This window comes from Stigmatopora argus, chromosome 20 (assembly GCF_051989625.1).
Source record: "Stigmatopora argus isolate UIUO_Sarg chromosome 20, RoL_Sarg_1.0, whole genome shotgun sequence".
NCBI lineage: Eukaryota > Metazoa > Chordata > Actinopteri > Syngnathiformes > Syngnathidae > Stigmatopora > Stigmatopora argus.
In genome coordinates this window covers 1,522,352-1,548,676 of record NC_135406.1, presented here as the reverse complement: position 1 = coordinate 1,548,676, position 26,325 = coordinate 1,522,352, and the positions used below count along the sequence as shown (strand labels likewise).

The 26,325-nt window shown below is 51.7% G+C and overlaps 3 protein-coding genes and 1 pseudogene across 8 annotated transcripts; 2 read left to right on the top strand and 2 right to left on the bottom strand.

Annotated features, from left to right (window-relative positions):
• Positions 1 to 9: 9 nt before the first annotated feature.
• Positions 10 to 13,529, bottom strand: shroom4 (shroom family member 4). 2 transcript variants are annotated; one of them, XM_077588246.1, is made up of 11 exons: positions 13,028 to 13,529; positions 12,504 to 12,724; positions 9,318 to 9,469; positions 6,231 to 6,389; positions 3,075 to 5,556; positions 2,877 to 2,935; positions 1,532 to 2,617; positions 1,301 to 1,430; positions 940 to 1,212; positions 699 to 841; positions 10 to 630 (listed from the first exon to the last, which is right to left on the bottom strand). In XM_077588246.1, exons 2-11 carry the CDS (start codon positions 12,627 to 12,629, stop codon positions 480 to 482), a joined length of 4,761 nt encoding a protein of 1,586 aa, XP_077444372.1. In that variant the 5' UTR covers positions 12,630 to 12,724; positions 13,028 to 13,529; the 3' UTR covers positions 10 to 479. The 2 variants fall into 2 exon arrangements, with proteins under 2 accessions (XP_077444372.1, XP_077444373.1); XM_077588247.1 differs by lacking the exons at positions 9,318 to 9,469; positions 12,504 to 12,724; positions 13,028 to 13,529 and adding an exon at positions 6,898 to 7,197.
• bmp15 (bone morphogenetic protein 15) lies at positions 12,932 to 15,008 on the top strand. Of its 2 annotated transcripts, none has more exons than XM_077588249.1 (2): positions 12,932 to 13,532; positions 13,897 to 15,008. In XM_077588249.1, the coding sequence occupies exons 1-2, from the start codon at positions 13,244 to 13,246 to the stop codon at positions 14,730 to 14,732; spliced, it is 1,125 nt and encodes a 374-aa protein (XP_077444375.1). In that variant the 5' UTR covers positions 12,932 to 13,243; the 3' UTR covers positions 14,733 to 15,008. The 2 variants fall into 2 exon arrangements, with proteins under 2 accessions (XP_077444375.1, XP_077444374.1); XM_077588248.1 differs by having other exon boundaries at positions 12,949 to 13,532; positions 13,894 to 15,008.
• A 594-nt stretch (positions 15,009 to 15,602) lies between these two features.
• LOC144066290 (cytochrome b5 domain-containing protein 1-like) lies at positions 15,603 to 19,776 on the bottom strand. 3 transcript variants are annotated; one of them, XM_077589731.1, is made up of 7 exons: positions 16,961 to 17,119; positions 16,654 to 16,761; positions 16,500 to 16,589; positions 16,372 to 16,437; positions 16,215 to 16,307; positions 15,887 to 16,154; positions 15,603 to 15,810 (listed from the first exon to the last, which is right to left on the bottom strand). In XM_077589731.1, exons 1-7 carry the CDS (start codon positions 17,022 to 17,024, stop codon positions 15,663 to 15,665), a joined length of 837 nt encoding a protein of 278 aa, XP_077445857.1. In that variant the 5' UTR covers positions 17,025 to 17,119; the 3' UTR covers positions 15,603 to 15,662. The 3 variants fall into 3 exon arrangements, with proteins under 3 accessions (XP_077445857.1, XP_077445858.1, XP_077445859.1); XM_077589732.1 differs by lacking the exons at positions 15,603 to 15,810; positions 15,887 to 16,154; positions 16,215 to 16,307; positions 16,372 to 16,437; positions 16,500 to 16,589 and adding exons at positions 17,189 to 17,449; positions 17,515 to 17,733; positions 18,374 to 18,450; positions 18,569 to 19,776 and having other exon boundaries at positions 16,961 to 17,107; XM_077589733.1 differs by lacking the exons at positions 15,603 to 15,810; positions 15,887 to 16,154; positions 16,215 to 16,307; positions 16,372 to 16,437; positions 16,500 to 16,589 and adding exons at positions 17,189 to 17,449; positions 17,515 to 17,733; positions 18,374 to 18,450; positions 18,569 to 19,776 and having other exon boundaries at positions 16,961 to 17,030.
• LOC144066268 (inverted formin-2-like) lies at positions 18,179 to 25,935 on the top strand (annotated as a pseudogene). The gene is made up of 14 exons (XR_013297430.1): positions 18,179 to 19,265; positions 19,354 to 19,464; positions 21,111 to 21,356; positions 21,435 to 21,587; positions 21,657 to 21,718; positions 21,782 to 21,884; positions 21,953 to 22,038; positions 23,339 to 23,439; positions 23,517 to 23,587; positions 23,658 to 23,756; positions 23,838 to 23,908; positions 23,970 to 24,252; positions 24,323 to 24,418; positions 24,482 to 25,935. The product of XR_013297430.1 is annotated as an inverted formin-2-like (transcript).
• Positions 25,936 to 26,325: the final 390 nt, after the last annotated feature.

The following is a 26,325-nucleotide window of genomic DNA, read 5'->3' as shown; positions in this document are numbered from 1 at the left end:
AAAAAAACATGGCGTTTTGTCAACGTTTAATGGACATTTTGGTTTGGTTTGGTAAAAAAAAAAGTATTTCCTTCAACTTTAACTGAGTCGTGTAGTCAAAATTAAAAGAACATCCCTAATTATTAGGACAGTTGCTCTTTTTTCTAAACAATTCAGCAATATTCTTTAAATTCCTTATATACACACACAATGTATACATTATAAACACCAGGCAATTCTATACATGTTTGCGAGCGTTAAAGGACACGCAGTAAATGAGAATGTTTGATATAGTTTAGACAAAACAAATGACCCTGCAGAGGCACCACAAACATCCCACCCCAAAAAAACTAAAGTCCTTCTCTTTGGTTTTGCGGTCACGCGGAGGAGTGTCGTGACTTACATCAAGTAATGTTTTTTTTCCAAAACTGCTTCCATGTGGAGTTCAAACTCAAATAGCACCAAAGCTAAAAAAGCATTTGTCCACTTGGGGTCTGGCATCAATAAAAACCGAACCCCAGAGGGATTCCCAGAACCAGGCCCAGTCCCAGACTCTCCCTGAGGCCCCTCAGTTGCTCCTCTCCGAGCCGGATCTTGTCCTCCAGCTGCTTCTGCTCCACCAGTAGCGCCGCTTTCATCTTCACAAAGTGGCTGAGGGAGAGGCGAGGCAATGGTGAGCCGGGACGGGACAGAGGCGCCAGGCCTTCCGCCGCTTGTACCTGTAGTCTCGGTGCTGGTCCGGGGAAAGGCACCGGGCCAGAACACGGCTCACAACTTGCTCCCTGCGGTCGACGTGGTCCCTCAAGTCTTGGGCTTCCGACAGCTGCCGCATGAGCTGGCGTTTTTTCTCCAGCAGGGAGAGCTAGATAGCAAGCGGAGAAGATTTGGTGAGGTTTCCTTCGAATGAAGGCCGCGCTGTAGTAGGGCTACTCAGCCTGACCCCGGCGAATGCCTTCTCACCCTCTCGTCATCGTCACTTTCTAGGTCGAGCGTGTCCAGCGCGGTCTCGACCCTGAGCAGTCGCCCCGACAAGGACAGAAGCAGGCTAACCACCTTATCCAGGTCACCGATGAACATGCGGAACTTGTCCACCTCGTTGGGCTTGCACACGGCCACGACCATGCTCTCTAGCTCCTCCCCCAGCTGCGCGTTGGCCCGGACGTCATCCTGAAGCCCCCGCTGGGCTTCCCTTAGCACCCCCAGCTTTTTACGCAGGCTCTCCATTAGCTGTCTCTGTGCATGGGAAAAGATAGAAAGAGAAATCTCCACGGCGATGGTGATGTTGAAAGCCTTTCCTTCCTCTTTAGGAGTGGTAGCTCACCTTGTAGGTCAGCTGGTCGTCCTCCTCCCTCTCCTTTTTCCCTGTCAATTCCTTCATCTGCGACAAAAGCTGAGCCTTGGCCGTCGAGGTGCTGTAATAAGACGAGCAGCTAGAGCTGGCGCCGGACCGCCTGACGCAGAAGGATATTGAAACCATGATAAAATGTCCACCCGAGTGGCAGACAAATCGAGCTATTTTGACATCAGCGATTGGACAATCCAAACACATTACCTATCTAAGCTGTCAGTACTGTGCTCAGGGTTATGGAAGGCACCCCTCCAGCTCTCAGTACCCGACTCGCCCTCGCTGCTGTGCGGGAAGAGCTCGTCCAGGCTCAGCTTCTCCCGGCTGCTCTCGAATTCCTCCTCTGCCAAGCTATGCTCCGGGGGTACGTCGCTCACCGGTTTGGCTCTCGGCACCGGCAAACTGTCAATATCGGTCTCCAGGACGGTGACTGGCAGCGCGAAGCAAGGTAGTTCGCTGGTGAGCAGCTCCTCCACGGAAAGTCTGTCATCTTCCTGGAAGTCGTCAATGTCCGTCTCTATGGGGACATCCTGCTCTACATTTAGGCTGTGTGTGGGGCTCAGAGTGCAAGTTGTCTCAGATTCAATTGTGGTTTCAGAGACCTTTGGTGGCTCATCAAAGATCCCCCGTGTCTTATCTTCCAGCTCATAGAAAGATTCAGGGATTAAAACCCCATCAAGGTGTCCATTTGTCGGGACTATGGGCCTGAAGGCCCGCCGAGAGAACATGGGACTTGGAAGGTCGACGGAAACGGGGGGCTCGGGGAACTGATGACGATTGGACGGGACGCGGGTCAAGGTAGGTTCTTGCATACGAGACTGATGACAGTTGGAGCAGTACTCTACGACTTCTCGTCTCTGCGGGGGGAGGCTGTATGACCTCTGCCTGGATGGCTCCGAGGGAGAGTGGTCCAAAGGGCAGGGGTCTGCTATAGGTGGGGCTGTGCAAGAAAACGCGTGGTGGGACGCACGTCTGCGATGAAACTGCTCCCACTTGGGTGGCGGCGGCCTTGGGGGAGGTTCTTTTTTCTCCCGGCCCAACTGGCGCTCCTCTCCATCTGCTCGTTCTTCCACTTCGCTCAGCCTGTGGCTGGCAGAACGGGACGGTGACCGGCGCTGGATCCGGAGATCGTTTTCGGAAATGGCGCGCCCTCTCTGCGATAGCGGCGCCGCAATGTGTCCATTGCATTCATTTCTGTCGCTGATCCCCCGCCTCGGTATCTGCGATGCCTGCTGGGAGGGCTGATGATGTAGACTGGTGGCATCTGCTGGTTGTGATGCCTGTCTCCAGTCCCTGTTAAGGGATTCAGAGAGTCAACATGTGGGGTCCACTGTTCTCTGTGTGTTCGTGGAACATTTTGGTCATCGTACAGGAACCGTTTGAGGTAAATAGTTATTTATGGCAAGCGTGACTGAGCAGGATTTCCTGGCAACTCCTCAACAATCCCGACCACCGCTGTGGACTAACTTAGCAACAATTAGGCAAAGATGACGAGAGTGTGTGAGCAGAATGAGCATGTTTACTCTTTGTATACTTGAAGGAAGTATCTCACCTCTCTGTCAGGCTGTAATTTCTGTTCAGTTTGCTCGCTTTATGCTGCCGGGCGGGATACTGCAATCACAGAGGACATTGACAGGTCACTTGTGTAACAAGTCTTTCTTAAAAATGAATGCACGTACACATTCAGCTGTCTTCCTTTGTCTGCAAAACTGATTCAACAAAGGCCTTTGATGCACAACGGACTACTTACTTGGGTTGGGGTGTTGCTTCTCGCTGAGAAACCTGGGTGCAGCGATGACTGGAGAGTTTGCTCGACTCGGTAGAAAGCAGATGATTCCATTTGACCACTGTGTTTTTCCTCAGAATCCCTGTCTTTCATGTAAGAACTGCTGTGCAACTCTTTCCTTTGCCTTTCCAGCTCGTCCCCTGGTTCTCTTTGGAGATGCTCCATATCCTTTGCCCTTTCTAGCTCAGGCTCCAGCTGGTGTTCCCTTTCCCACTGTCTCACCCTTTCCTGTTGCTCTTTCTCCCTTACCCTCTCTCTTTGCCCTTCCTTTTCCTTCTCCTGCTGCATCTGCATTTCTCTGAACATTTTGTCCCTTCTTTTCCTGGCATTCTCCTCCCATTCTGTCATCTGTTCGCTTTCTGCCCTTTGTCTGCTACATACCGCAGGCCGGCTATCAACCAAAGAGTTCGGAAGCAAGGTCATTTCTTGCCGGATTCCTCCCTGATATGAATATCTACGCCGATTTGTGTACGGAGCCTGCTCTTCTTCGTGAGACTTGTGAGTGGCGACACCGGGGAGCTTGGCTCCCACCAAGGACTTGCTGGTCTCCTCAAAAAACTTCCTCCTATCGGCAAAGGAAAGGATGTCAGACTCCTCAATCCGAGAAGTGGAAGCAGAAGGAGCACTGGAAGCTGTGGAAGGTGAGGTGAAGGCACACACGCCGTGGCTCGACGGGGTGACTCCCAACACGCTCTCTCCGATGACACCGTAGAGTCTGACCGGTTTCGGTTCCGGTTCCGGTTGGAGCTTATGCTCGGGAGTCCAACGCCAGCGGCGAGCTTTGCCCGCGGGTGCCGGCTCCTCCACGACTCGGACGCCGACGCCGAAATTAGGAACGCCTGTGTCCACAATCTGAACGGCTGCAGTTGCAGATGTTGAATTGTTGCCATTTTGGGGGTTTGAAGGGAGTAATTTCCAATCCGGCGCGCTGGTCTGGTTGACGGAACCAACAGGCGGGACGAACACAAGTTTGCTTTCGCCGTCTTCAGACTCCTCAGCACCGTCGTCTTCTTGGACCGTTTCCCCATGAGGGAGCAGCCCTCCTGGCACGGCGCTCTTCTGAAGTTGAGCCTTCTTCCTCTGGATTTCATGACGCAGGTTGGTTGCGAAACGCTCGCTGCGGCGGCGGTTCCGCCGAATGGTTTTTGAAGAGTTTGGCTTCTTTGTTGTTGCTTCGTTTGCCTTTATTTTGTTTTCATTTCTCTCGCTCTCATCTGCCTTCTGCTCGTCTATTAAAGTGTCGACGCTTGCAGCAGCACTCAGAGGTTGAAAATCACCAGCGAGTATTTGGCACAGTGTCGAGGGCGCAGATGGGTCTTCAGGTACACTGACAGAGCGACCCCAAGGGTGGCAATGTCGAACGACTCCCATTTCTTCCTCCAGGAACACAGACGCAGGGGTTGAGCAGCAGCTTCGGTTCCACGTGATTGGTGGCTCCAAGCGATCGGCGTTTGACGTTCCTTGGCTCTCCGTCGGGCCTGAAAATTCTGGAGACTGCCGGCTGCAGCAAGAATGATCCGAGGGATATGACTGACTGCAAGTTTCTGGCGAAGAGTTGTTGCTATGATACTGCAAAAATTCTGCCTGCTCAGGGTCCACCTGCCAGCGAGGCCCTGCTGTAGTGGAGTGTGGATTTGGACACTGGTCGTGAACTTCTAATGAAGCAGGTCCAGCAGCGAGATGTAGACGAGAGAGCTGATTAGAGGTCGTGTCGACATCGTCCCTCATATCAAATGGCCCTTCTCCCTTTTGATTTTGGATATAGCAATCAAAATGTCCCTTTTGGCTGCCTTCTTCTTGTTGTAGGAAGCCATTTTGAGTTCCTGGTTCATTGTATGGAGAATGAATGCTCTCCGTATAGGAGATATCAGTTGGAGCGGAAGCCCGACGTTTATTTGGAAGATTAGGGCAGCTCAGAGCCTCCACAAAACAGTTTTTTCTGTTTGGAAATTGAGCAGGGTTGCTTTGTGCTTCTACTCCGCATCCTCCATTTCTTACGTCACCTAATTCTGACTCCCTCCTATCGTCCTCATGAGAGAAGGAGGAGGGCCTCTCTTTGACCTCCGGAGGATTTGACCTGGGCCTGGTCAATGATCTGAACTTGAGTCCAATCTGCAGCGTCTCCCCAGGCAAACTTGCGCCCCCTGCGTCGGAGCCGGGACAAGAAGACCCCGGGCCTTGGAGGGAGCCGTCCTCGCGGTGAGCGTCGCCGGGCCGGAGCGGCACCGCGGCGTAGTCTGACATGTTTGAGCTGGCCGAGAAGGAACTGTAGGCCGAATCTCTCTTGCTGACGGAAAGGGCCGGGTCCACGGGCGAAGATCGCGAGTCGGAGTACGGCTGAGTCATCGGTGTGGCTATGTCCAAGCTCTCCATGGAGCCCAGGGAACTGCTCTGATCGGTGGAAGAGTACGGTCTACACAACTGCCCCCACTGCATCGGCAAGTCACTGCAAAGAGATGGACGGATGTGGCTTTTAGACAATACTCATACCTTTAATGATATAGAGACTAAAACTCTTTGACTGGCATTGGTGGCCATAGCTATCTAATACATTTTGACGGGGAGGACTGGCCACATGAAAAGAGCCAGATGATTGGACGCTCTGATCGTGCCAGGACAGAAAGTCCCAAAGAAGCCTAGTTTACCGGAGTCTCTTCCTCTCTTTGTCCACTTGTTCTGGGACTCACATGCCATTGTGGATGAGATCATGCCTCCCAAAATGCCCCAAATAAAAACTCCCCCATACTTCTTGCCATTGTAACTCCGTTTAGTCAACTAAATCAAACTAAACCAATGACTCCAAATACCTTAACTCTATTTAAACGTTAAATTCTAAAGGGTTCCCTGGACTCAAGAGTTAGGTTCCACTAGACCGCAGGGTCCGTGGGACAATTGAAGCAGGAACAAATGAAAAGCGCCCAGACAGACAAAGAACAGCTCACTGATTGGTTATCAGATCTTAGTGTTGACATAGAGGGTTAAAAATAGAACAAGAGCCTGCCCTGCATGGGATTAAAGCAACAGTGGGCTGCTGAGTTTTGGTTGAGGGGAGTGGAGGGGCAAAGGGCGGGGGCGGCCTGGTAGTACAATTGGAACATACGTGGGATTAGGAGGGCTCACCTGTTGTCTTCCGCGTTCCAGGTAAGGGTGTAGTAGACGCAAGGGTGGAGCTGCATGGCAGGTGGAGCGGGAGGCGGCGGGGGCAACGAGGGGGAGTCGCCGCAGGGTTGGGAAGGACGGGGGAGCCAGGAGGGAGGCCTGATGTGCGGGATGCTGCGCCTGCAGGGACCAGTGGATGGAAGCGAGGTGTGTTACTCCAATTGAAATCAAGCGGATCTGCTCGAAAAAATTGCTGCTTTTACAGTGACCAACTATTAGCGCGATACGGAGATTACAGATCTACATCCTTTGTTCGCTTACATTCCTTCATAAATCTAGTGGTGATCTCAAACTATATCGAGGTCTGACAAGGTCCTCGTGGGTAACGCAAAGCCTTCCTCGAGTCGTCAAAAAACCTTTGGAGATTAGAGAAAGTCTCCGTGACGGCATCGACATCGCGAATGAGATTCCAGAGATGGAGAGAGAAAGGTCGAAGCCCACGATTCTGCTGGAATGTCAAGGCAACAGCTGAGCATTAGCGCAAGCTCAAGGCGCATAATCGGAGTCACGCAATCTCGGTAGTCGTTCCGACAAATAAAATTAGCCAGCGAATCTCAGACAAGATGATAGGAAGCCAGAAAAGCCAACGCTTTAGTACATAGTCCGTCAAGATGACGTGGAAACCCACCAGTGTGACGAGCAGAAGGGTCCAGAGGCAAATGTCAAGTCGGACGCCTTCGCGCCGGACCTCCCAACAATGGAGCCTCTGAAATCCCGGATCCTGCGCTCAAGCTCCTCCTTCGGACGGACGCGGCGCCACAAACAGGGCCAAATGCTCCCGGCTTCGGACTGATCCTAACGTCCCTCCTTCTTCTCGCGGAAGACCAAACGGGACTTTTTCTCAGCCGGGCAGCCTTCCGCCCTCGCACGCAGGATGTAGGAGTCGGTCCGAGAGGAAGTTTGCGGAGGCCAGATAAAGTATGGCACTGCCGCAAAAATAATAGCCCCGAACTCCATCATGTTGTTGTTTAATGGGGAGGAAAAGGCAGAGGTACTTCCTCCCGAGTTGCTGACGGACGAGGGGACGGACGAGGGGACTTTTTCAACTTCCGCAAAATGCGGCGAGAGATTTGAATGAGAGCAAAATCTGTGTCAAAACATTTCTAAGAAAGAAAAAAACAGCACCGTAAACAACCTTATCTTTGGGCCGTTAGCTCCTAGTTAAAGGGATTGGATGTCTGTTACTGATTGGCGAATATAACATGAATTTGTAATTTTTCTCAAATAATTCTGCCAGTCATCCGCAAAACTAAGCAAAGGTTATCATTTTGCAATAAATGGATGAATTTGGGAGATGAAATTGCCGAGTCATTTTGAGGCGACTTTACGTTTTAATCCAGGAATTCTAGCGCTATTGTTAGCATGACCACATATTGAGCTGAATCTGTCAAATAATGTGATGTAGTTCTTTTCAGTCATTTCCTTTAGCCGCCAATTCTTTGGTGACTTTCAAGTTCATCCGTCCAACGGGATTACGAGGCTAGAGCTCGAGATCCAGGAAATGATTGTCGTGCGTGTGAGGTCTTGAGGAATGCCAAGAATGTCCATTGTTGGTTTAGGGAAAGCGCTGGTGGGGGCAGTCTATTGTGTGGCCAGTTTCCTGGCACCTCGGACCCGCGCCGGTCCCCGCGGAGCCCGGCCGGGGAACCGCGTCCAAACAACGGCATGGGTGCGTTTGTCTGCAGTCAAAGTCCAAAACAATCCCACACGTGTGCGAGCCAGCAAAAGCTTTTGTGTCGCTCTCAAGCGGCATCTGCTGACTACAGATAAGTGCCAGTCAGCAAGCCACCCGCTGATTGTTGTTTGGCGCCAACGTTAGCTTGCCCGCTAACCATTTGGTGAGTGGACAGATCACCAGTTATAATAAATTCAATTTCTGCTGCTGCTCAATTGAGCACTTTTGATCCCACTCTAAACCCAAAATAGATAGTATTTGTACTGGGTTACTTGGCCTGGCCGCAAAGCCCGACAGGAAACGTCTTAGGGAAGAAGAGGAAATGATGCACGGGCCAAGGAATGTCCACTTGCGGCCGGCTCGCTGAAAACAGGAAGGTCGGCGTTCCCACGTCCAGGCGACAAAACTCTCCCGACGTTGTTTGGCGTCCACGAATGTGCCAAGTGAAAGAAGCCCGCTTCTTTTTCGCATTCTTCCAAGACGGACCCGAGCAACGCTCAGTCCAGAGAACTTCTGGCCAGCACTTGGAATTCCCGTGGTTTCCCAGATTTAGCTCCAGATTTAGCCTTCTCCTTGTCGGGAAAGGAGGATTTAGAGCTTGGATGGGAACATGTAATAGAATAGACTAAGCTTCCACCACAAAAGTACTAAATAACAACGCCGCCCCCTCAAAAAAAAAGCTCCAGAGCCGCATTTGGCTCTTGTCATGCTCACAGTTCAAACGATTGAACCAACGAGTTAGACCAGGGGTGTCAGACTCGGGTTGGTTCACGGGCTCAACTCGATTTCACGTGGGCCAGACCATTTTAGATATAATATTTAGATATAGTTTTTTATAAATGGATTAAAAGAACTGGATCAAAATCCCTGAATATTCGTTTTTTTTATAGATCTAAAACAATGTTTATTTTAGCTTTTTATATATATTTTTAGATTTAACAAAATGATTTTTGAACTAAAAACACAGAAAAAAATTGATTAAAAAATGACAATGATTGATTTAAAAGGGGGAAAATCAGGAAATTGAATATACATCCATGCTCTTCATTTGAATTTGATCCTAAAACAGAAAGTCAGCACTCATCATTGACTTTCCCGGGCCACACAAAATGATGCGGCGGGCCAGATTTAGCCCCCGGGCCGCCACTTTGACAAGAACTACAGTAGTGGAGTACTATGAGAATCTTTTTTTGTTTTTTACTGCCCAAAAAGTTTTACGAAACAGGGAAGGGCAGACTTTACTCGTAGTACTAGAAGTTTTCGGATTAGATTCATTCCGTCAGTGCCATTGACTATGATAAATGTCCACTCACGTGGCGCCCAATCACTCCAATTGTAACAAGTTTGTCACCCGCAGACGTGAGAGAACAAACCTCCTGACGCCGAGCTTCAGGATCCTGTAGGAACCCTTGATGAGGATCAGCGCCTCCTGCCGACTCCCATAGAGCGCCGATCCGTTGATGTTTACCAGCTCGTCGCCCACTTTCAGCTTCCGGCATCGGGCCGCCTTGCCTCCTTCCTCGATCTGGGCGACACACACAAAAAACGGCTGAGCGCACCACGCCGAAATAAGAAGAACGGCCTTTCGGCTTAAGCAAACCCTTTTATTTTGATCCCCAATTGGACCTTCATTTATTTGTGTGTGGGTAGTGCTTCGGAAGCCATGATTGCGCCCTGGAAAAATCAGGAAAAACCCACATGGGCTGAAACTGTCAGCACTCGGCGGTCACCTGACGCGCTCGACTGTATTTAACAAGAGGCCCTTTCATCGCAAACAATCACCGGCCGTCTGACGGACGGAATGAGCGCGCGGAATAAGCGCGAAAAGCCAGAAGCCATCAAGTTTGTCTACGTGTGGAAGGCGGGGCCTAAGGGAGCAAGGCCGCAAGCAAAACCGTCCATTAGCGAGAGGTCGAGGCCGGGAAAATGACGGCGTACGCACGCACGGGTCTTCCCAAAAAAAGCAGTATTTAGGATAGTATGATCTACCGTATTTTCATGACTATAAGGAGCACATAAAAGTCTTAAATGTTCTCCAAAATAGACAGGGCGCCTTATAATCCAGTGCGCTTTATATATGGACCAATACTAAAATTGTTATCACGATAAAATCTAATAAATCAGTGGATAGGGTACACCATCCTCTACAGCTCTCACAACTACGGCAAGAAGCCCCCGCCCGACTCTACTATTTTCCCCGTAGAAAAAGTACTGCACAGTGACTGCTGGGATATGTAGTTCTTTTGTCCATACACCCAATGGATTGTGGCCTGTATACATCGACATCAACACAGCTTTACGAAGCATGGAAAGCAGCGTTGGAATAGTTACGCTAGCTACTAGCTAGCTACTATTTGCGAATGGATTGTGGCCGCCTGGACGAACATATAAAACTCAGCGTTTTCGATGACTCATTTGGACAATTGTTCAATTCGGACACATAAAATGAGGACTTTGATGGATTTGTGGGTGGTGATGACGTGAGTACATTGTAAAATGGCTAAATAAAGTACAACCCAACTCAGTTTTGCTTCTGTTGCCTTTTTAAAAACGTGTTTTTAGCGTGTGTCCGTGTGTTTAAGACGGAGTATGTTTTGCCATGCCTGGCTGCGTCTTTAAAAACGGTGCGTCCTTTGTGTGTGTCAGAAATAGCACTCGTTACTGATACTGCGGCTTAAAATACGATGCGCCATATAGTCGTGAAAATATGGTATTCATTTATTTTGGATGAGGTGGACCCCCAATCTTGTGATGAATTTGACAGATGAATTTGTCAAATAATGGCGAGAGGACCTCGGCACGAGTACATTTGGGACCTTCGTCGGACTGGCGTGAGCTTCTCCTCCTCCCCCTCCCTCGCACAGGGCCTTCTTTATCGGGGCGCGGCGAGGAAAGGGGGCTGGGGGCGGTCCAGCAAAAGAGACCTCGAGGAAAGTTGGATACAAAAAAGTAAGAGGGAAAGAGGAGGAGGAGTCCACGGGGTGACAACACAAAGAGTGTTTTGTCTCCCTTTTCCACCTCAAGCTGGACTCTGGCCACCAGAGCGGCCAGGAATTTGCATTCAAAGTGACGACGGACAGTAAACACCACCACGACAAAACGTGGCGAGACGGGATGACAAAGCGCGGCTGTTGGGGGGGAAAAAAGGCAAGGGGAGACAGAATGAAAGGGGAAATGTTCCGGGAGAGAATGAGGGCGGCATGACTCGGGACTGCCCTAGACGTAAAATCCATTTCAAGTGGGAGGGCCTCGGGTCAAACATTTTTCAAGCAGTTAGCTTGCGCAAAAGGGCTTTTATTTGTTCAACTTCCATCATAGCGTTTTTCCTTTACGTTTTTTTTGGCCTTGTACTCTATTAGGGCCAAAATGAAAGAGTGAAAGTTGACCACAAGCTCTCCTAGTTGTGTCCAGACGCCGCCCAGAAGCAAGCGCTTAAGTCTCCAGATTACAGATAGCGGCATTCCAATCCCTCTCCAACACACGCCTGAATGTAAACACACAACATGCGCAGACCAAAGACATCAGATAGCATAAACATCACCTGAATCGAAGTTCCCCACCCGCAAATCTTTTCATTTCCAGCATCAGTTTTTTCTTATGCACCGCCTGTTTGTGTTGTATGACGTTTTATCACCTGATTCCCTCGTCTAGAGGCATCTATTGGCACGTTCCGCTTTCCAGATTGAAGAAATATGAGCACTGCATAGCTAGGAACCGTGTATTTTTATAGGCTATGCTCAAAACTGACAAGAGAAGGAATTTATAGCACTAGAAATTTCGGTGCAAAACATTTTCTTGGCACGTCAGCATACAGCTGATCGCAGCTACGTGCGTTTGACGCACACGTACACGTGGTGGCGTTCGTATTTTCTTCTGCTTTGGGTGGAATGTCGAACAAATGGCCGCCCTTCCCCCGTCACGCCCCTCGCAAGGAACCACAACACCTCACGGAAAGCCTCCTGACCCCCCGAGGAAGTTCACATCTAACACTTGTGTAGGGACGCACGCCATGTTCACATAAAAGTCCAGTTTGATGTGTATCGCTTCAATTTTCCCAGCGGCCATGCGTGTGCGCGGGTTTCCAGATGAATGAGCCATGTTTTTCCACGGAGGCCAGCTTTGGCACACGTACACGGGCATAAACAGTGGCTAACGTGCACGCTAGCGCCCGTAGACCAGCGCTGGGAAATGATTGCCAGCAGTAAAAGTTGAATACGCGCACTTATTTCACGGCTGGTGGAAACGAGACCACCTGGGAAGCATCCTTCGATGAAGGTACATGCGAAGACTGGCAGCTAATTGTTTATGAATAGACTCTAATCTGAAAAGACGTCATCCAATTGCAAAAGCTATAATGAATAGAAACAAAACAATGCTTACCATCTGAAATGGCATTGTGTATTCTAAAATGAACTAAAACGTGAACATTTAGGACACCATTTTGTTTTGCAAACAAAAGGACTCGAGTAGTGTTGGCCCCCTCTGAAAAACCGAACCAGAAGGAAGTCCATCCTGAAAGGAGTTCCAATGGTGACCAAGCAAAAGGAAGACTGACTCACTTTGGTGATGACAAGCGGCTCTCCGTGCTCGGTGCCCCCCTTGAGCGTGAAACCCCAGGGGGCCCCGCCGCTCAGCTGCACCTGGATGCGGTGGAAGGACACGAGCTGCTCCACCAAGGTCTCCATCCCGCCTGCTTGTCGCTGCCCGACCGCCGCTGCCCCATCGGCGCGGGTCCACAATGAATGGACGCGGGTCAGGCACCGGCAAAGTCCTCCAGCTCCTGCGGAGGAGGAACCAAAAAGTTTGGAACTGGGCTGGGAAGCCACGCCCCTCAGCGATAAAATGGGCGTGACTGATGGAAAGCTCCGCCAATGAGAAAAGGGCTCACAGGAAAAAAAAAGGCTGCAGTTTCAACCCATGGCAAAATGGAAAGTGCTTGACCACCACCTAGTGTCAGTGTGGCAAAGTCTATTATAAAGTGCATATTGACTGACACTGACGTCCAATCATTTTTGATGTATTGAGCAATTAGGAGCAGAAGCAAGAACTCATTTATAGTGAGAATTCCATTCAAGGAACTTACCTCCTGAGGTTGCAGGGGCGTCCCGTCTTCAGGTGCGTGGGTCACGTGACCGCCCCTTCGTCCGATGGGTTAATTGAGGTCATTAGCGGCCAATTCCCCAGGCGCCACTTCCAAATTAGTTTGCCGTGAATCGCGTCGCGGCTACGTCGACGATGGTCGCCGTCCGTTGCCTCCTGGGTGCAGCTCCCTAGCGCACGGAGCCTTTTTGCGGCAATCATGCGGGGCCAGCGCCGATTCCTGACCTGGTTCGTGGTCCTGCTTTTAACGCTGGTCACGCTTCCGCCGTGTAGGCTCGCCGCAAGCTCCGACGCCCGTTCCGCCGCGCACCACCGGCCGCTGACCGACGAGCAGAAGGCCGACCAGAACCTGCAGTTCATGCTGACTTTGTACCGCAGCGCGGCGGAACCGGGGGGAAGACCCAAACAATATCGGAAGTTCGGATCCAACACCGTGCGCCTCCTCACAGCTTCCGCGTCGTCGGTGTTTTACCTTCCAGTGTCCACAGGTGAATGCGTTTTGTTGTGATTATGTCACGGGCTGCCATAGAGGGCGCTGGTCGTCCAATCCATTGTGTTTGAGAGGGCTATGGCTACCAATGGCAGTAAAACATGGACCTTGGATGCATCTCAGTTCAAACAAATGAATGAGTTCAATTGTAATGTATAGTCATTTATTATAAATGTATTTTAGGTATTTCTTTTTTACACTAAATGCTGTGTGTGGACTATAAGATTTATAGAATGCATGTTATTGGTCCGGCATGTTTTTTTTGGTGTGACACTGGCTCATGAAAATTGTTGGTTTGTCAAAATTATTAACCCCCACCCACCCACAAATCTTAACATGTGGTTTTGCTTCTTTTTCAGAAGACCACTACTACGCCTTCAGCGCACAGTACCAGCTGGACCTGCTCCCATCCGAGCGCCTGATCAGAGCGTCCTTGGTGCACCTGCGCGCTTGGTCGCAGACCGGGCTCCCGTCACCCCGCTGCCGCGCCCGGGTGGCGTTGTCAGGGGGGGACGCGCTCCTCAGCACAATGGAGCCACACCAGCGCTGGAAGGAGGCCCACCTCGGCGCTCGCCTTCTCCGCCACAGCGGGGGTCGCTTGACCGTGCGTGCCCAGTACCGCTGCACAGTGTCTGGGCCGCGGGCGTACGGCATTCCAGGGGCGCCCCACCTGGCAGTCCCTGCGCTGCTTTTGTACCTGGAGGAGGAGCGTGACGGCAAGGACTGGATGATGGCTCAGCTGTCGGTGGCCAAAGGCGGGGATGAGCTCACCAGGCGCCTGAATCGCTGGCACCCGTCCGTCCGCCGCCGCCGGCGCCGCTCTCCCGACTCGGTCTCGGTCCTGAGCGGCCTCGGCGCTGCGCTCAAAGGTGACACGAGCGTGCCCAAGAACCGTTGCAAGCTGCACCCCTTCCGCCTGTCTTTCGAGCAGTTGGATCTGGGCCACTACATCGCACCGCCCGTCTACAACCCGCGCTTCTGCCAGGGCGACTGCCCGCGCGTGCTCACCTACGACTACCACTCGCCCAACCACGCCATCATCCAGACCAAAATCCACGAGCTGGGCATGGGTGACGTGCCTCCGCCATCTTGCGTGCCCTACAAGTACATGCCCATGAGCGTGCTGGTGAAGCACGAAAAGAAGGTGGAGTACAAGGAACTGGACGACATGGTGGCCGAGTCTTGCACATGCCGCTAGAAACCGCGGCGTTTGGACTTTACCACGAGTCGACGTCACTCCGTCGAGCACTTATGAAAAAAAAACTTGGCCTGGGTTTTTTTTTTAATCGGAATGATGGAAGAGAGCCGCCGATGCCGATTTTTAACAGGTCTGCGATGAAGTGTCACTTTTGCATCTTGTACAAGTTGAAAACGGGCGCCAGTCCTCCAGAGCTTGCTTGAAGTGGAAAATGTAAATGCTTTTTTTAATTACATGTGAAAATGAATAATAAAATAAAACTGCATATTTTCTAAAGTCTAAACTCTTTAAGCAACTGTATTAAATGCTACCCTGATGATTTATAGACCCACAGAGGAGGCCTAGTAAAAGACTGGGATCTTGTAGCGACCTGAAATTCAGGGCTAGCAATGGGGTACACGGTCGATTGGTCGCCGGTCTTTTGGTCGCCCGGAAGGTTATTGATAATTACCATTTAAATCGTTGCTCAAATTCCCTAAATAGAAACTGCAAATGACTATTTAGTCATACTTAATGCCCTAGTAATTATTAGGCTAAAGAAAAGCTCCAAATTTCCCGGACTTTTATTGTTTGTTGTCGGAGATCTTGTTAAGACCTTGACTGACGGACCTTCTTAAAGGGACAGCGCATGTACATACAAACTCTTCTTATACACTCACACGTCGGCTCAGTGAAACTGCTCATGGCCATTGTTGGCTTTTATTCATGCGTAGACCGTGTTGTTTTACCTTGTTTTGTTGTCGGTCTTTTGGTCGCCGGTCTTTTGGTCGCCCGTTGTCGCGGTCGGGGTGACCAAAAGAACGGCGACCAAAAGACCGCACACGAGCAAAGGGTAATCGCTGACCAAAGAAATAAAGCCTGACAAAAAAATTTCTTGAACATTGTGCTTTTCAGATGATTTACATAAAGCACTCCAAAAATGGCTCCTCATCAGGCATGTTTCTGGCAGATAAACTGCAGTGTGGTGGAGCAGTGCAGGTCGTTTAGGCGCCCGTCGGTGTGAATGTGAGCGCAGTCCTCGTCTCCGGGTCCCATGCCGTGTCTGGTCCAACTGTCGGGCTGTCCCGGCCGCCAGCGCCTGAACCGGGAGGACGTGTCAGATTCCAAATAAATGTAGAGGATTAACAAAAGGGCTAAAGATGGCCACACCCTACCTGCGGTTCATAATGTAAGGCGTCTGGTTGACCCACTCCCACGAGCCTCTTTCGTCGGTCAGGCCCAACCAGAAGAAATGGCCCCCCATGTGCTCGTGCACAAAGTTCCACTCCTCGTCCGTCAAGATGATAGCCAAGTGCGACTCGTGCCCGTTGCACCAGTCGCGTGCGTCGTGCCAGGTCTTGAGCAAGCGACTGAAGTGGTAGCAACTGGAACCCAAGTTCAGCCAGTCCAAAGGACAGCAACCGCTGCCTTGCGGTGTTGTACCTTCAAACCGCCGTCAAATTTGGGTTTGTGCCTGCGTGTGTTCGTGCGTGGCGAGGGTACCGTTGTGGGTGAGGCGGTCCAGAGAACATCGGAGGGAGGCTACGGTTCTGCTGATGGTGTCCAGAGTGGCTAGCTGTTTTAAGGCCTCGGCGGCTGAAAGAAAAACCCAGTTGGGATCGTCGTGTGAAGGGAAAGAGTCCGTCTTTTCAAGTCTTACTGGAGTGCAGCTCCTCTTTGTTTTGCGCCACCACAAACTTCAGTCGATCCATGTCTTTGGCTGCATCTGCCACGTGAACAAGCCGCCATGGGTTGTCGCGCACGGGAGAAAGCTAATGGCTAGGTTACCTGCGGCGAGCTGCTGGAGGCTACTTAGGGATTGGCTCATGTTGGAAACACCTTGCTCTGACGACCACAAACGACTCGCCATCTTGGAATCTGACGTGCGCAATTGTTCATTTTCTGAGAGTCGCATACTAGTGCGTGTTGTGTGTCTACTCACAGCTGGCTCCCAGTGCGATGGTCAGAATCAAGATGGCGCCTAAGGTCAGAAACGGAAACAAGCGGCGGCTGAGCCTGGACACTCTGGAGTAAGGGCTGATGGATGGTTCTGGTACACAAAACAAATGTATACTAAGAACCCTTATTTTGATGGACTATACTAGCATACATAGTGCCTGAGTATCAATTGCAGTCCAAGCTAAAAGTATGAAAAAGACGGACGTAAATAAGAAAATACAGTTCCAGCCACACGCACATTAGCTCTGGCACCCTTCAAAAGGGGCCCAAGACTGACCAACTTGCCGTACGTTTATTCCAGAAGGAACTGCTGTCCTCGTCAATGTTGTCGTGATATTCCACCGTCATGGTCATCGGCGTCTGGCGATAGAGAGGAGCATGTGTCGAGGTGAGTGAACCCCCGGCGAACTTTGAACGCGACCGTCGCTTCTGTTTGTCTGCAGTTTCCAAACACGCCACATCGTACTTCAAAACCTTGCGCAAATAAACTTTTATTCCCGGGACGTGGAATGACATACAAGAAGTGGGTCAAAGACACACGTTGGCGTTCAACCCTCGGTCAGGTCGTCGTTAAAGTGGAGGAGGATGGCCGGCGTGAAGAGATCGCAGTCCAGACGTAGCTCCTGGAGCTTTACGTCGTCGTCCGGGACCTTGTTCTGACTCAGGGTCTTGCTCATGTCCAAGCTGCTGCTGTTGTGCTTCCACGTGTAGCTGCACGCGTGCGAGTTGTACGGCAGGTAGCGCTCCAGGATCTCGGCCAAGGTCTCCTCGGAACACACCTGGATGGGAAGAGGGCTAAGCGGCGAGCCCGGGTGCCGGGGTCGGTGTCGGCGCCGAGGCTCACCTCCAGCCTTTGCTCCTGAGACGTCAACGTGTTGATGACCCGTATCCACCTGGTCTTGGCGGACAGCCGCCCCACCTGGTAGCGCTTGTCCTTCCACCAAGCCGGCTCGATGTCGCTGGCCCAGTCGGAGCGCGGGCCGGCCGGCGGGATGTGAATGAAGCGACCTCTTGGCGTGTAGTAGCTCACGCAGTCGGTCAGCGGGTGGACGAACGTCAACACCTGCACGCACGTGGGTACTCGGCAGTTTGGTCGCCGGACTTTTGGTCGCTGGACGTTTGGTCGCCCGGAAGGTTATTGATAATTACCATTTAAAAGTGTTACTCAAATTCCCTAAATACAAACTGTGAATTATTATTTAGTCATACTTAATGCCCTATTAATCATTAGGCTAAAGAAAAGCTCCAAATTTCCCGGACTTTTATTGTGTTTTGTTGGAGAACTTGTTAAGACCCTGACTGAACTGACGTCGCTTCTTAAAGGGACAACGCATGTACATACAAACTCTTATACACGTGGGCTCAGTGAAACTGCTCATGGCCATTGTTGGCTTTTATTGATGCGTAGACCGTCTTGTTTTACCTTGTTTTGTCAACGGTCTTTTGGTCATCGCTCTTTTGGTCGCCGGTCTTTTGGTCGCCCGTTGTCGACCAAAAGACCGGCGACCAAAAGACCGCCACCAAAAGACCGCCACCAAAAGACCGCCACCAAAAGACCGCCACCAAAAGACCGCCACCAAAAGACCGCCACCAAAAGACCGCCACCAAAAGACCGCCACCAAAAGACCGCCACCAAAAGACCGCCACCAAAAGACCGCCGTGGGTGTTGTGTGCCATCGGTCGCCGAGCGGGCGCTCACTCACATCTTTGGTTTCCGGGTCGAACCAGCTGCTGATGTCCTTGCCCGCAAATTCCATGATGGGTAGCAGCAAGACATCGCCTGCGGGACAATTGAGATTTGGGCACGACTTACCCTTCGATGTGGGTGGGATGGCCACGAATGAACGTTGCCTACTGCCAATGAGACACCGTATTCATGTGCTGTTCATGTCCCTTACCCTCATGCTGCTTCATCAACGGAGTCAGGTCGCACACTTTTCCCAGGAAGGACACCCATAAGTCGGCTGCCGTGTTGTGAGCTGCCACCTGAGCCGGTGTGAAGAACCGCTGCCTTTTGGACATGGTCACCACTCCACATGCAAGAGCCTGCCTTTGTTGCCTCCTTGTTGCTGGGTTACCTTGGCAACAAGGAGCTCATTACGTTTTATACAATGACAAAACCAAACTATTTCATGTCTTTTGTGAGATCGCCAGTAGATGGTAGTGTTGTTCTATTTTGCAATACAACCTCAACATCAAACTCTTCTGCGCACTACTAGTACTCGACTTGGCTGTTGTTACTGGCTCCTGATTGCCCTCTGGTGGTCATAGTTGTACTGGCAGGTTTTTTTCTTCATGTATTTTTTTCTCCATGGCATTGAATTGAATCCCTTTATATTGTCATTATGCAAGTACTAATGAGTCATTTGAAAAGAAAAGTTAGTCGTGGTGGAAGAGTTCTTGTGAAAGGGGTGGGGCGAGGGAGAGTCTTATCTCCCCCCGCAGACGCAGAGTTGTTCTGCAAACAAGCGTCAAGTGCGCGCGCATGCGCAGTCAGCAGCTAATCAACCTCCAGCCTGGAAGACACGCGCAAGCATCGGCCGTTACCTGCGCAAGAAGGAGCTCCTTTTCCGGGGTGAGCCGAGGTGGGCCGAGGTGAGTGTGCGCGCCCGCAAAGCCTTCGGTTACGTTGACTAAATGACTTTGCTTTGACGTCTCCCGACGTCGGCACGGCGGCGTGTAGCATCCATCGGCGTTTGGGAAATCAGCCCAGCCCGTTGCACCTGACGTTCATCTGCGTGCTGTTTGAACCCCGAGGCTGTCTTTTTTGTCCCAAGTGACCAATGGACACAAGGTGAGCACAGTTTTTACAAAAAGCTTTTGCAGTTTTTCCTCACCCTCTATAGTCCACTCGCCATTGACGGCTCTGCACGTCTAATCCGAGTTCGATGGGTTGCCAGTTGACAAGTTTTGATGATTCGTCTATTCGTCTAATAATTAAATGTAGTTAATAGAACAAGCTTCATCTAAAATATTGGGTTGGATGCGATACAAACCCCTAACACCGGAGGGCGTCATGTCACACACCCTAAATTCCTTCCCCGCCATTGACAGCTAAAGACGTCCAGTCTCATTTATTTAGCCGTTAACATTTCTCATTCGGCAGCTAACGTTAAAGCTATTTCCCCCCCCTTTTGCCTGAACGCACCTTGCTATGAGAATTTCTGAAGTAGGAGTCTATTCCCCAAGTATTGAAAAACCAATTCCAAAAGCTTGACAACCGGTCGTTTGTCTGCGACCTCCCGCTGATCGCTTTTGATGGGGCGCCCCTATGACATCATGCCATGGAATCGTACAATAACATAACTCGTTAGGGCCTCCCTAATGTCCTCATTTTCAGGCGTCCAACTAACCTTTTAGCAAAGTCAGTACCGACCCGAATGGACAAACTCGGTCTATTCGGAGGACGTCATCAGAAAAAACAAACAAAAACAAAAAAGCTAGTTTAACGGGAATCTTCCGCTCGCCCGGAACACGGCGTCCGCTCGTCGGTAACTTGAGTACGTCGGCCACCCCGCAAATCTCGTCCCGCAAACGGGACGGAGGCAAATATTGACACTGTAAATTCATCTGACCTGCCACGCGCCAGCAACGGATGACTCACCTTTTGACAATATGGAATTTTCAATGTTGAACGAGAGGAAGATTTGGATTGGACGCCGCGGCCTTGTTAGCACCTTGAGGTGTCGCAGACGAGATTTTTCACACGAAGAAGAATTTCCTTTGGGTATTCATTACCGCTAACACAAGTGGGGAAGAGGGGTGATAACGCGGATATAAAAAGTAAGGGGTGTCAAATTGTCTTTTCTATTCAGGTGGCGTCCAATCGTCCGTCTGCTGTGAATTGAAATGAGTAGATTGTCAGCAGACGCCCAATCCAATTGAAGTAGGAGGGTTGGCAGAATGTTCATTTAAAACTTGGTGTTCACAAGAACAACAACAACAAGCCGAGCTTTAGCCTGAAATAGATTGAGTTGGTTGTTGACAGATTCAATTTGCCACCTGATTTATAGCATCTTTTCATTTGTACATTTTAGCATTTGCAAGCTAGCATAAAAAAAACTTGCTGCGTGTGTTCGGGTTCCTCTGAAGTCATTTGCAAGTTCATGTAAAAGAAGCCTTTGGTTCGTTTACCCGCGCGACTGTAACCGGACGGGCCGGTTTTTCCAGGCGACGCATGCAAAGAGTTTTTTTTTCTCCTTCGTCCGCCGCCACGCACTAACGGTGCAAACGCCGCCGAATCTATGGGGAAAATGGCCGCCCCGACCGTGCTTATTTTATGTTAGCGGTTGTTGACTGTAATATGGCCAATTTGGGGTTACATTTTCAGCGATTGTTTTCTTAAGTACTACAACTCGGGAATGAAAACCTTGAAGTGAAACTTTTGAGGTGAGAGTTTATTCATCGACATTTGTGACCCGCCACTTGTGCTTTCTTGAGCCACCGCAGCCAGACGATTGGTCGCCATCGGGCCGCGGGGCCGTCGGTCGGCCGCGTCGACCCTCAATGACCTGGGTCCGACCGGCCGCGGAGATGCACGCGATGGCCGCCGAAGAGAGGGGGTCGGCGCCGCCGGCGCCCCCGCCGCCTCCCCCTCTCCCGCCTCCCCCGTCGCTGACGGCGGGAACCCCGAACAGCACCGGACGCGTGAGGAGTTTTTTCTGGAGGACCATCCCGGAGGAGCAGGTAGGACGGCAGCCCCCTCCCGCCGACGTCGTCGTCGGTGGCGGCGCTCGTCCGCGACCTTGGCCCGTGTGCCGGCAGGTGCGGGGGCGCGACAACCTGTGGACGCAGGGACGGGAGGAGCAGCGCTACCGGATCGACGCCGACACGGTGGAAGAGCTTTTCGGTCAGATGCGGGGCGTGGCCAGCTTAGGGGGGAGGAGCCGCGGATCGGCGCGGGACGCCAAGGACCAGGTGACCGAGTCGAACCCGTTGGTTGGCCGTGGCGTGACCCCGCCGAGACGTGTGCCCGTCCTCCCGCAGGTCTCCATCTTGGACGCCAAGCGAGCCATGAACATGAGCATCTTCCTCAAACAGTTCAAGAGGTAAAACGCTATTTTGGGTAAACGCCGGACGGGAACGGCGCTGCCGAATGTCATCTCGCTCAGGTCCAACCAGGCCATCGTGGACGACATCCGCGGCGGCCACAGCCGGCCTTACGGGGCGGAGCCTCTGCGAGAGCTGACCAAGCTGCTGCCCGAGGCGGACGAGGTACGAGATTCCCGTTGAGGGCGCCTCGTTATTGGCGGCCGGTGATTCCCTTTTGCATTTGGAGAAAGGTGAAGAAGATAAAAGCGTACGGGGGCGACGTGTCCAAGCTGTCGTCGGCCGACTCCTTCGTGCTGCTGCTGGTTCAGCTTCCCAGGTTGGACGCCTTTGAATTTTTATTATTTTCTACCCCTAATGTTCACCAAAAAATGTCAACATCCTCACTTAGTACAGTCATGCCTCTACTTACGTACGAAATTTTCAAGTTACAATTTTTTTTATATGCAAATGAGTGACTCGAGATACAAAAAAGATCCAAGTTACGAAATCCTCCCAAAAGTAAATGCATTCCCTTATCCGTTATTTTATTTTGAAAATATTGTCGCGGAGGAAAATTGGGACACTTTGACCAATTTTAAAGGGTTTAGTTGTGTGAGGACCAATGTTCCCTCTAATTTTTTGGTTTGTCTGAGCAGAAAGACAACCTCCCTGAGCACACTGAGTACCGGTGTGAGCAACATCATCATTGCTCGCTATGGGCACATACCAGTATCACACCTGCCATAAGCAGGTGCATGTCTACTACACATAAATGATTTAGTAATAATAAAATGTAATGATTAATATCTATGAATGGCTGGCCCAGCGAATGAGTGGTTCGCACGTAGGCCTCACAGCTAAAAAAAAAAAAATTGGGATTTTATTTTGTGCGCTCCATATGATTTGCTGTGCGCTCCATATGATTTGTTGTGCGCAGAGAAGACGAGAGTAGTGCGCAATTGCGCATGCGCGCAGCTCAGAGGGAACATTGGTAAAGACCGTGGAACCAATGAGAGAATTTACATATAAAGTACTGCTCTACTTACCACATTTTCAAGTTACGATTATGTTGGAGTAATCATTATTATAAATGTGTTTGCAATGAATATAAAGCCTTATAATATACATGCTTACTATATTAACATACATTGCGAACTTGCATCTGGGGAAAGGGTTGAGGCGTATCTTCCAGTAATCAGTCCTCGGAGCAAGGACTCGGTGTATTGTTTATGTCCTTGCGAACTTGTATCTCTCGCTGGAGCCAGCTGTCCTGGAGAGCGACCTTGGAGTAAGCGTTTGTCTTCGTTGAAAGCACATATTAATTCTAACTCTAACATAAAAGCGATCAACACATATATATATATTGTTTAATATAGTTACACATTTAGGATGAGCATTACTATTCCTAATAAGCAAATATATTGATATTAATATAGTAAGCATGTATATTATAAGGCTTTATATTCATTGCAAACACATTTATAATAATGATTACTCCAACATTCCCCCCTATATTATAAATTTGCACATGATCCCCCTAATAAAACTTAAAACACATTTATAATAATGATTACTCCAACAGATTAAAACAATTAATTTCGTAAGTCGAGGTACGACTGTAATTGTCGACCTTTCAGCTACGCCACGCGTGTCGAGTGCATGCTGTACAAGGAGGAGATTCCGGGTGCGTGCGAGGCCTTGCGCGGCCACATCGGAGTCCTTCGCGCCGCCGCCAAAGGTGACCCCCGTCCCCGCCGCTCTGGGTCCGGGTTACCGGCGTTCTACTAAGGTCCAGTTGTTGTGGATGTCCCGCAGAAGTCCTGAGCTGCCGGGAGCTGCACGCCGTCCTCCACTTGGTGCTGCAGGCCGGCAACATCCTGGACGCCGTGAGCGACCGCCTCGCTTGCCGCGTGGGCGCCCCTGGCCGCGGCGTTCACGTCTCCCCGTGCGTTTCAGGGCGGTCGAGCGGCGGGCTTCAAGCTGTCTTCGCTTTTGTCTCTGGCCGACACCAAAGCCAACAAACCGGGAATGAACCTGCTGCATTTCGTGGCTCTGGTCAGGCCACGCCCACCTCGTCGGCGACGCCCCGGAGTCGTGGCGGGATGACGGACGCCACGGTTCAATTCTTCTCCCCAGGAAGCACAAAAGAGGGACCAGGAGTTGTTGGACTTCCCGTCGAAGCTGGATCACGTCCAGGCGGCTTCCAGGTAGGAAAAGCGCATCTTCTCCCATTTTGGCGTTCCTCTGAGCGCGGCTGACCTTCTGCAGGATCTCCTTGGAGACCCTGGACTCGGAATTGCAGCTGCTGACGTCCCGCACGCGGGCGCTAGAGGACAAAATCCAGACGGAGCGAGAACTCCTCCGGCAGTTGGACGCCTTCCTCGGGGACGCCGCGGGGTGGCTGCACTCGCTACGAGGAAGCCGCCGGCTGCTGAGTCAGGAGGCCGGCCAGCTGAAGGACTTCTTCTGCGAGGACGGCGCCACCTTCCGCCCGGACGAGTGCTTCGCCGTGCTGCACGCCTTCTGTTGCAAGTTCAGCCGCGCTGTCAAGGTAGACCGGCGCCCGGCGCCCCGACGCAGAGGGTATATTTGCGACGTGGTTTTTGTTTTTTTCATTGAAGGAGAACCGAGAAGAAGAAGCCAAGGAACGGGCCCGACGCCGTCGTCTGCAAGCGCTGGAGGAGCAGAAGAGACACTCGTGGGCCGCTGGCGAGGAGGTGAGAATGCGCTCCACGTCGAACCGTGCGAGTTAAATCAGTGGCCTCGATGCCCTGTCGCAGGTCACCGGCGTCCTGGGCTCGTACTGCAGGAGCGAGACGGACCTCTCGCTCGCCGGCTCGCCCCGGGACGACCCCGGCGCGCTCCTGGACCTCCTCCTGTCCGGCGGCCGGCGCTCTTTTCGGGGACGTCCCCGACTCTCGCTGACGCAGCGCCCGTCCTCGACGCTGTCCTTCGCCGACTTGGAGCGTCCCGCCAACGTGGTCTGCGCCTCCGGCGGCGGAGACGCTCCCGCCACGCTCCCCGGCGAAACCCCTGCGGCCGACGGCCGCCGAGGCGGCGCAGGCGATGACGTATCGGCGCTCCTGGAGAAATGCTCGCTCGTTCCCGAGCGGGACGCGGACCGCCCCGACACGTCGCCACCTTTGGATGCGACGATGACAACGACGGCGTGGTGCGTTACCGTCTTGTGCGAGGCAGAAGACGCGGCGACGAAGGACGCGCCATCCTTCGCCCCTCCGTCCCGGTCGGAGCCCGTGAGCAGCCAACCACCCCCTTCCGTCTCCATCCCGGATTCGCCCCCTTCCGTCTCCATCCCGGATCCGCCCCCTTCCGTCTCCTTCCCGGATCCACCCCCTTCCGTCTCCATCCCGGATCCGCCCCCTTCCGTCTCCATCCCGGATCCGCCCCCTTCCATATCCCTCCCGGATCCGCCCCCTTCCGTCTCCGTCCCGGATCCGCCCCCTTCTATCTACATCCCGGATCCGCCCCCTTCCGTCAGGACCATCCCGGATTCGCCCCCGAAGCCAGAAGCGACCCGATCCAAGCGCGTGCGCACCCTCAACTCCTCTGAAAAGCAAAGCATGAGGAGGGTGGTCCCGATTTCCAGGACCGCCAAAGACAAACGAGGAGAGAAGCCTTCCGCCACCCTCCGGGCTCGAGACCCCAAGGACCGTCTGGCTCCTCGAAACCCACCCGGCGAGAAGATGTGTCGCTCCTCCCTGCGAGCGAGCGGCGGCGCCGTTGTCGCCGGCGCCAACGCCACCCCCCCCCGCCGCCCCCCGCTTTGCTCGAGGCACCGCCTCTTCCTCTTTTAGACAAACCCACTCCAGCACCCCACGCGCGACCATCCCTAAATGTCCTTCAGAAGCGTCCTTGAGAGGAGAGCGCCTCCGCGTCTCCTCGTGCTCGCCCAAGAGCGCCAGGTCGTGGGTCAACTGCGGAGTCGCGACCGCCAGCTCGCCCACCCCCGCTAAAGTCTCCTGGGAAAAATCCGGCCAATCGCCGTGCTCGGCTAAAATCGACAAACCCACCTGGAGATAATCTATAAAATGCTAACGTTAGCACGAGCGGAAGCGCTCCCTCTGTACTTTGCCCTCCACAACCATAGGTTCCCCCTCCGTTGGACCTGGGAGGGGTTCGAGGGGTTCCCACCCGGTTCTTATGGATTGAACGGCTATCGTCGTCAAAGGCGGCCAATGTATTGTTAGGAATAAAGTTTCAGACTTGGAAAGTAGACCCTCCCAAAGTGATGCAGATACATGAGTGTCCAATATATGGCAAAAGCTGACGTGTGATGTCATCGAGGCGCCGTGCAGCCTGTCAAGGTAAATTGACCAAAAAATCCATTGTTTGTGTGTGATTGTTTATATTAAAAAAGAAGAATTCTGCTTGTGATGAACACTCACGACAGAAAGCAAATATATGATTGTCAATGGATTTTATCATTTTAAGTAGTATTGGTACTGGTATAGTATATATTTTTGACGTTTTACATGGGGAAGTCCAATCCATTCTGACTTCAAATTCGCTTTAAATGAAAACAAAATACTTCAATACTTAAATGACAAAAAAATTGAGACTAGTATGGGCTGACAATCCAGGGATAGCGCCACCTAGTTATCCT